The 10,423-nt window shown below is 37.0% G+C and overlaps 1 protein-coding gene across 1 annotated transcript in view; it reads left to right on the plus strand.

Annotated features, from left to right (window-relative positions):
- SPR (G protein-coupled sex peptide receptor) overlaps positions 1-6,706 on the plus strand; it is a 35,593-nt gene extending 28,887 nt beyond the window's left edge. Inside the window, exon 2 of the mRNA XM_089243248.1 lies at positions 4,688-6,706. Coding sequence (XP_089099374.1) covers positions 4,800-6,047 — 1,248 coding nt within the window. The 5' untranslated portion in view covers positions 4,688-4,799 and the 3' untranslated portion in view covers positions 6,048-6,706. The remainder of the gene's footprint in view (positions 1-4,687) is intronic.
- Positions 6,707-10,423: the final 3,717 nt, after the last annotated feature.

Genomic DNA, 10,423 nt, shown 5'->3' on the forward strand with positions numbered 1-10,423 from the left:
ATTCGAAAAGCATAAGACGCAGTTCTGCACAGGAAGACAGGATTTTATTAAATGTCAAAAATGTTATTGCCAAAATAGTTACATTTATTAACAACAGATAACGCTAAACTTTGACAATTATAATGTTCAGTGCTATCTGTTGATCAGGAAGTGTAACTATTCCATCCATGTATTTTTACGTTTATTGAAAAAATTTAGGTCTAAGATATCATCCGTATACAAATAAAAGGCTGTTTTTCACTATATTTTCCTGGGTTCTTTTTTTGTTCAGTATTATATCTGGATTCCTTTTTTGGTTAAGCCCGTTTTTTTGATTTGTTATATCCACAGCGTGTTTTAAGCAGGGTATAACAGAGATAAAAACGTATAGACGTGAATGGGCAAAATTTTAAGGATTTCACAACCATATTTGTTATCCACCGGTTATGTTATAAGTGTACTCGACTGTATATGCAACTTTTTTTGAATTTCGGGAAATTATGCTATAAAAAGCATTTGAAAAATAAGTTTAAATTAATAGAAAATAGATACATTTTTTTAAAATGAAAAATTTTTGATTTGAACCGTTTCATTTATTCGAGTTGTTTTTGCGTGTGTGTGTGAACGAAAGTGAAATTTTTCATTTGGAATTCATTATTGTGAATAAATGCGAAATTTCTGATTAAAAACATTTTTTTTTGCGAAATTTCAATTTTTTTTTTTTTGCGAAATTTACGTATTCCTATTAATTACCTTTCTAATTAACCTGAACTATCTTAGTTTCATAAAAATAATTAATAATTATAACCTCATGTATCATTTGACAAAAAAATATTTTTTTTCTATTTTTAAAAACTTTATTTCTGTTCATGGTCAGGAAAAAAGAATTTTCAGGTGGAAAATCAGAATAAAATTTCATGTTTGAAAAATCATAAGCAATCAAATTTCATTTTAAACAAATTTTTAAAAATACGATGGAACTCATTAGACCTTCTAGTTCCCAAAAAATATTAATTTCATACAAAAACTTTAATGAAACGTATTTGAAAAAAAAAAACAATTTTAAACGAAGCATGCGCAAATGTCAGTCAAAAACGGGTTAAAAATACGAGAATTATACTGAAAATAAATATTTACTCCTCTTACGATTTTTTTTTTTTCTCCTTAACTGAAATCGTAGATTAAAGTACTCTGAAGAAGCACTGAATAGTGTTTCAATTGGGTAATGCTGGAAAAAAATACCATTCAAGCAGTAAATGCCTACGATATTTGTGTTCGCTCTAATTCTCACACAAAGTTATTACGAGACTATTTTTTTTTAGTTTTTTCCCCTCTCGCTATATTTTGCGTCTGTATATTTTTCTCGTGAAATCCATTAAACGTGGTTATTATTATGTTATTCTTTTAGCCGTGTTTTTCCTCTGGTGGCGTCTGTGTTTTCAACAGCCATCTTTCAGCGTACTTAATATGGACTCATTAGGAAGTTTTTGGTTTTTTGGTTTTTTTTTCTCTCCTCTTGCCTGCCTCGCACAACAGCCACATCATCACTTTATTTACTCGATACTAGCCACCGGTTTTCCTGCAACTCTTCACCGAGAAATGCATTATTTAGGACACTCCCCCCCCCTCCTAAAATTAAGATACATTTATTTGTTTATTATTATTTATCTACTTATTTAGTAGAGCAAATGGGGATTAACGTGACAAGTGACGCCGTTTAGACGGCCAAACGATAGCGCTTATTGATTTCTTCTCATTCGGCCCTAAAGGAGCTGCAAAACTTAGGTGGAGATGTAGGAGAAGGAGGTAAATGAAGACGGAATACGCCACTGTGTGAATATTACTCGACGGCGTCAATTATAAACAGCGTGAAGAAATACAGGCCTCTGGGATCGCGTGCCTTTTGTCGCGCTTTTCCTCTTAAGGCTGTTATACGAAACTAATTATCGCAAATTGTCTCCGGGAACTGAAGAATAATTAAGCAGCATCGCTTCTCGAATACAAGGGAGTTCGTCGGATGAGACTTTCCCAGTGAAACCTGAGATAAAGCCATTTTCCTATTCGTTTAATAATTATTTATTCTAAATTTAAGAAGAAGAATTCTTAAATTACTAGGCTGTATATTTCTATTCTCACTTTAGTACCAGATGTGGTAAGTAAATGGAGATAATGCAAAAAAAAAAAAAGCTGTTCCATAATATTATGAAATATCTGATCATCATTTCCCTGGCCAAGCAAGACACTTAATTAGATTGGTTCAACGTATTTTCTGAATTAAGCACGATGATGGAATGGAGTAGTTAGGACGCTAGCCTCTTAATCTGCTGGTATGAGTTTGAATCCCGGTTCAGGCATGGATGTTTACTAACACTAACAAATTCCCTGCCCAAATCATACAAAATATCTTGGGAATACGTGAGGATCACGTTGTTGAAAAAAATTATCCAAATTTCAAATCCCATCAGATGTTCCATGTTGTCCCGGGGTGTCATGACCCCTGGAGTCGATTGCTCAAAAATGACTTTAAAAAAATATATAAATTCAATTGCAAATCAAAATTGCAATTTCATGTAGATCGGTTAATTTTTTCTTTTAAAATGAAAGAGAGTAATAATCAAATCAAAGTACAGTAAAACCGTTCAGATGCGGTGACCCTTATTTAGGGCCAAATAATTACTTCACCTTGAAAATGAAAGTATGCATTTCAAACCCCTCTTTAAACGTCACCTTCCCCTTTTACGGACAGTTTTTTTTTTTGTCCCACCGGAGTCGACAAATGAAAGTTTTTACTGTGAATGAAAATAAAAGAAAGGAGTAATGAATGTAGAAGAGCTGGAGTTATCCATCTTTGAGCTATTTTACAGGTTTGCCACTCAAAATAGTTTCGGAAATAGTTAAGATGCGTCTACATCCATGTGCTATGCGTTGTCCTTGTGTGTAAGTGGTTTGCTGAAATTCCCCAACAACGAGTACGAATGAATGTCACGAAATATTCTATAGTGAGCCAAGGATCGCGCACTAAACGAACGTCTATCTTGAAACAACCCTGCGCTGCAATGTGAAGAAGTTCGGTTCTCAAGTTCAAAGTGAGTAATCATATGTAGACGAACCTTCAAGAAAAGCTGTATAGAGAACAGTGATTGGCTACAGCTATAAAACTGACGTCACACTTTTTTTCCAAAGATGGAGGATAGGCCAGCCTGATATTTGAAGGAACTCTATCGCATGTAGTACATGTCTTGAAGCAGTAGTACTTAACTATTTTAATCGTTGGAGAACTTTTCAGTTTGCATCCTTGAATTTTTATCAGCATATGATACCTGAGGGATATATTACCATGCTATAAGCTTTAATTAGTTTTCTTGTTCGACTTGTTTTTGGTAACTCTAAGGAAAACACGTAACGCTACAAAAATACTTTGAAATGTTGTTGAGAGGAAAAAAATATTCAAGTTTTGCCTCAATTTACAATATGAGAAAAAACCATTTCTAAAGAACCTACATTTCGTTCGCATTGAAAACCGATACCAATACGGCCAATCCAGTTATACATTTCCTTGGTTTACTTACTTTTAACAATCGAGAAGCGATGTTTACCACTAGAATATTCTGGTGAAGAGAAATATTCAATTAAGCAACATTTTGAAGCGAAGAAACTTAACAAATTCAACTTTAATTTTAAAAAACCGTTAACTAAAGCAAAAAACTATTTAGTCCATATTTTTTTTTATAATTTTTTTCTATTGCTGAATTGAAGTGAATTGAAGTTACTTATAATATTAAAACAGTGGTTCCCAACCTGTGATATCCGTACTTCCCCCCCCCCCGGTTGTGTAGGTTACATGGTGGGGCCATTCAGGGGTACGCAGTAATGGCGATTATGATTGTGCAAGACCCGTAAGCAAAGATGAGAGGCCAGCAAGTCCTTTTCATCGATAAAGGCGTGTCTACACATGCTTACTAGCTTTGAATTTTGTTCTCCGTGATTTAGCTCTTTCTTTCTTTTTATCTCCCCCCCCCCCCTCCAGCACAACCCAGTTCCGACCACAACGCCACACAGACTTCGCTATACAAAATCTGATACGCAACGCAAGCTCCCTTAATGAATCAATTATCCGCGGGTCTTCCCAAATTTGACGTTCGTCTAGTGTGCGTTGCTTGGTTCACGATTAAATACTTTGCGACAGTCGTATACATGAACGTTAAATCCCAACAAACAACTCAAGGACGACGCTTAGCGTGCGCATGTAGATGTGCATCAAGGGGACAGAGGTAAAGGGGTTTATTTTGCATTTCTAAAGAAAAAGTGATCCTTCTACATATTGCTTTTGGCTCGCAAGTCTCCTACCCATTTCTTAGGGAGGGGGGGGGGGGTGTTAAGCAAGTATTTTCTGCTCGTTTCAAGGGGTATTCACGCATTTAACGCACTTCCAAGTTAATTCAAGCCACCGCCGCCGCCGCCCCCCCCCCCTACACCTTTCTGGGGATCCTTGGAAGTTGAAGGGTTGGGAACCATCAGACAATTTAAAGTAACTGAATTCATTGGATACATTCGTTTAGAAGAGATTGACTGCGATATAATATAATGGTTGAAGTTTTAAGAGTTTGACGATTTTCATACGTTGCTATTTGACGTTAATTCTAGTATATTTATTACAAAACCAAAAATAAAAACTGCCTAACATAAAGTTATCTTTATTTTCTTTCAGGACGAGAAATTTCGATGACAAGAGAGTTTGACATGTTTTTCGACACACTTTTCAAGATTAAATCCACGCAGAGAAGAACATAATAAACGTATACTTGTTTATATCCATAACCATGGAAAGCTCGGAATTGGTAGATTTACGGAATCAGTTCGTTTTGAATGATTCATCTCTCGAATATGGGAACGATAGCACTTTTCTGTCGTTTCTCAATGACAGTGACTTCGTTGATGAACAGCAAAAGGATTGGGGAATGGCTAATCTATCAGACATCCCATTTCTCGTCAATGTGACCAGAGACATACCTATCCAATACGCTCTGCCACTATTCGGGTACGTTATGCCGTTCCTCCTAGTCGTCACTATCATAGCCAACACCCTCATAGTCGTGGTCCTTTCTCAACGTCACATGCGCACTCCAACTAATCTAGTTCTTCTAGCCATGGCCATATCGGATATGTTGACCCTTTTATTCCCAGCTCCGTGGTATTTCTACATGTATACCTTAGGGAACCACGTGCGACTGCTCTATCCACCGGCCGCGTGCCGTGCTTATCACTGCATGATAGAAGCCGTTCCGGCGTTTTTTCACACGGCTTCCATATGGCTGACGCTGGTGCTCGCCGTGCAGCGTTACATCTACGTCTGCCACCCGACTGCCGCAAGGACTTGGTGCACGGTGCCGAGGGTCATGAGGGCCATGTTTGGCGTGTATTGTTTCTCGCTGGTGCACCAATCCACGAGATTCTTCGACAGAGAATTCGAGGCCGTTCATTTCCTGTGGCACGGCCAAATGAAGAACGGCTGCGCGTTCTCGACTGCCAACTGGGTGGTGAGCAGCGTATCGGAGAATTTCTACTACACGATGTATTACGGCTTTAGGATCGTCTTCGTTCACGTCGGACCGTGCTTAGCCCTGGTCGTTCTGAACGTTCTTCTCTTCCACGCGCTGAAGAAAGCCCAGCGCAAGAGGGAGAAACTTTTCCGTGAAAACCGCAAGAGCGAATGCAAGAAACTTCGTGACAGCAACTGCACCACGCTGATGCTCATCGTGGTAGTCACCGTATTCCTGGCAGTCGAGATACCACTAGCAGTCACCACTCTACTCCACGTCATGCAGAACGCGTTGGACTTACACATCGCTGATTACGAGCACCTAAACGCGACCATACTCTTCACGAATTTCTTCATCATGCTGAGCTATCCCGTCAATTTCGCCATCTACTGCGGCATGAGTCGACAGTTCCGTCAGACTTTCAGGGACCTCTTCGTGGTCGGGCATCTAGTCAGTCGCAGGGAAGGTTCGTCCCGCTATTCTCTCGTCAATGGACCCAGGACGTCGACCAATGAGACCATATTATAAACTTTGAAAAAAAACAACTTTATATCTTGTCGTTGGTGATAAGTGTCCGAAGGATTCGTGCTTGATCACTCAATGATTACAATATCAATTAAACCTCCAATCATGAACGAAAATGAAATATTTTCACGTTTGATAATGTGCCGCCAATATTAACCAAGGATATTGATTGTTATCGATCATTTTCCAGCATACAGTGACTATAAATAATCTCTCATAGCATGAGCATTTCAGACGTATTGATCTCCACGTCATGAGAATCATAAGAAAACTTTGCACACCCTCTTTTGTTTTTTAACATGGACTTTATTGAATGTTTTGAATAGCAAATTGGTGTGTTTCTATATGTATCTATAAATGTATTTCAGTAACGAAAGTTTATATGTATTTCTAAAACCTTTATGTCACCAATATATATATATATATATAATACATATATCGACGTGATTTAAGAGATGAATATTATGAATGTTTACGTCGTCGTCATTTCGAACTAAAATATATTAATGCCATGTTGTACATTTCGTATGTGATTATCCTGAGATGAATATTCCTGGAATTATTTGTTCGTTATTCGGGGGAAAAAACTGCACAAAACGATGTTATGAACCGAATTTTCGGAAAAAAATTGGATCTCTGAAGAAGAAAAAAAGATATATGGAATAAAAATCGAGCTTTCAACCCGAATGTTGTTTCTCGAACCATCATTTTTACGCACTAACCATACCATTCATATACAGGGTGGTTATATATACAGGGTGGTTCTATGATTCCTCCCTTGCGGCATTTTACTAGTGAACAGGTTGGTTGATTCTAGAGGTACACTTCCAATTAGAGAAAGTCGTAAAATAACGTGCGAAACTCAGATACGTCATTCATATTGCAAAAGGTTGTATAGTTATTAAAATGCAAAAGACAACTTTTTAAACGCACACCCCTGTCTTCACAAACCCAATTAGGAAATTGCTGCCCTGTCTCTCTGTCTCTCCCGATGCCAAAAGGAAAAAAATCCACTTTCCCAATAGCAATATTCACAGAGATATTTAAATTAAAAATCGGAGAAACGTTTGGAAAGAACAGTATAAACTAACGGACAACGCTTCCTTCCCTCATTTTTATACGTTGTTTTTTCTAAACTCTCCTCTGATTTCTGAATTCAAATGCGTCTGCGAATGTCGCACTTTATATGTTCTCTAATACTACCGAACAGATAAGAAAATACACCAATCGAGCGTCAGAAAATTTGTATACACTTATTCTTGGTCAGCCAGTGAACCGAATATATCCAGGTATGAAATGGCTTTAATGACACATACAAATGTAAATTACGACACTAGAACAGACAGAAGCCTGGATAAGCGTTTCCTCTCAACTGGAGAGTTTAGGATATAGTCAGGATAGATTTCGATATAAGCAATGGACCATTTTTGAACTTCCTTTTATACACTATTCTTCTTTAGCGTACACCAAATCCAGTTATATCGTCACACGGTAATTTTTTACCGATGGAGATGGGTTTAAAATGAAAGCGCGATATCTATATATTGATGATATGGGCTCAGTACGTGAAGAACTTGATTTCTATGTTCTTCCCCGGATCGAACCCTTGTATCCTGACAGTTAACTCTCATGATTTAAAAAGAGCATCTTTTACCACTACTGAACCACACATGCACCTCGTCAATATGCCTCTGCGGAATTTCTAACGAACTGGTGCTTGTTGGAATGTGTATGTATGTTTGGTGAACCTGACGTGAAGTTTGTTTCTGTGTCATGATTGTTGTGTGTTATAGTGCTTCCATCTGCCATCAATTTTTCTAACTATGAGTGAAGTGTAATTATTGAATAATTGTATTGTTGTAGACCTGTTTCTACCTGTGGCGAGACTTTTTAACGGGGAAGATCGGCTCACATTCGTGCCTCGAAGTTGGGAACCACAGAAAACCAACTTCGGCCGACCACCACTATGGCGATGGTGGGGTTCGAACCCGGATGCGAGTCGGTCACTATGACCACTCGATCACCATAGCGGCATCTTTTACCACTGCACCACTCGGGCACTCAACGTTATCGATCTATACTTTGATCTTAGCCAAAAGGCTGGACGTTATCGATCTGGCACTTTTTTCACACACAACATACATTATTCAATAATACAATAAACAATATTCTCTACTAAGATTAACAGTAGTTGTACTCTACAACCCAATTAACAGTTTTTGTTATTCCATCTGCCAAATATGAACAAACATTTGAGAATTCGTAGTGCTCCGAATATCATTTTTACTACGAATTGAGTAATTTTTAACGTCACAGAAAATGCCTTCGGAAAATAATAAATAAACTCTCAGAGAAGAAGAATTTTCAAAGGAAAAAAATGTTTTTTCGCTTGTTAGTGTGTGGTTAGCAAAAATATAAGACATGTGTTTGTGCGAAAAATGACGAGCTCTTCTTTCGTCCCGCTGTACGTTCATTTTCATGGGAAAATATTATTGCTGGGAGGCGAATTCTCTCTCTTACAAGCCTATCGCCAGGTAAAGAGACATGTCTTGGTAAAAATAATATATAATAAAGTTATATTTCTCCTCTTCGAGGTAAACATAGAAAAGCGTAGAAGACGGAAAAGAAAATGATGCTAAGAGCCACCGTGTGTCGAGGTTGAGGCGACAAAAGAAGCCGCAACAGCCGGGGAAAATGGCTCTGCCGTGTTAAAGGATAAACTTGATGGCGAATAAAGTATTCTCAGCCTTAACAATTTTCTCTCCACCGACGAGCAAACACTCCAACGTTTTCTCTTTCACTTTATTTTACAGTACTTTATCATTATACCTCGGTGATAGAATATATTGTATGCTTTTTATCGACCTACTCGTGTCCACCTGACTGTAATTTTCTCGTCTCAGCCGTTACGTACAAAAAAAGCGAGTTTATTTATGTATTTATTTATTATGTGTGTATCTATCTATACAAGATAGTGGAACTCTTCTCCTCATTCAAATCCATCGCTACTCCCTATACGTAAGATTACAATAATTCATGTTAGCAAGCTGTATTGATTATTATCGAAGATACTGATTTGGATTGAGTATCCTCAAGGATATTATTATCTTGTCTTTAGAACTGGTCTTTGTTGAGTGAAAATCTTCAGGGAAGGATTTTTTTATGGATTATATTGTCAGTGAGATAATATAAAATGATTGCACTGTAGACCTGGTACCTGGACACCTTATATTTACGATTCTATCTGACCATGAATCTAAAATTCTCGCAGAATTTATGTAAGGAATTTAAGACGTTGGTACATCTAAAAATTTACGGAGAGTGATAAATCGTTTAGTAACGAATGTCTACTATGCGTAAACACCCTGAGACGGCGCTTTGAGCAGCTGTTTTGAGTCCTGTCACCGAATCATAAATTTTTGTTTCTTTCTTTTACTTGTTAACCTGTATTTGACTATCGTACTTTATGGATATACAGGGTGCATAGCAAACAGGTGCATTTTACGGGAGAACCGTTGATTCTAGAGGTATACTTTCAATTAGAAAGAGTTTCCAAATGTGTAGTACTAAGATATGTCATTCATGTCGCAAGAGGTTGTATATTTATTAAAATAAAATAAGTTAACTTTTTGTTCACTCCCCGTGTGCCCCGAAACTCAGTAAGAAAGTTTTTTCCCTGTCTCTGCTGATGCCGACGAAAAAATTCTGTCTCTAAGTGCAACATTATCACTAAGATATTTTAAATCAAAAAAGGGAGTAAATTTGGGGGAAAACAGCGTTAAATGAGGAAAAACCGTTTTACCCGCATTTACACTCCTGGTTTTTTCCCCAAATTTCTCCCGTTTTTTTGAATTCGAATATTGCACTTGGAGACATTAATTTTTTTTTTTTTTTTTTTTTTTTTTTCTCATCAGGGAGAGGGGGCAAATTTTTTTTTATTGGAAGTTAGAGAACAAGGGGACAGTATAAAAATTCAGATATTTTATTTGAATAACCATAAAACACCTTGAAAACATGAATGACATCAGAGTACTACACGTTATTTGGAACCTTTTTCTACTTGGAAGTATACCTGTAGGGCTCTTCAACGTATGATTTGCAAGCCACGTGTAGCATTCGAAGCTTTTTGCAGTTGCCAGCCGTCGAAAAGTCTTACGGAATCATAGAAATGCTAAAAACATAACCTCAATAGAAATATGTATTCCCGAACAAATGGAAGAAGCAATTTCAAAAATCACTATTAGAAAATATTTCAGAACTAAATGTGAAAAATAATTTTAGATTTAATGAGAAATAATTTCAGAATTATTGAAAGAAATAATCTCAGAATTATTGAAAGAAATAATTTCAGAATTATTGAAAGAAATATTTTCAGAATT

Source organism: Pholcus phalangioides, unplaced genomic scaffold (assembly GCF_987345545.1).
Source record: "Pholcus phalangioides strain wild (caught in Gottingen) unplaced genomic scaffold, Ppha-v1.0 ptg000015l_1, whole genome shotgun sequence".
Lineage (NCBI taxonomy): Eukaryota > Metazoa > Arthropoda > Arachnida > Araneae > Pholcidae > Pholcus > Pholcus phalangioides.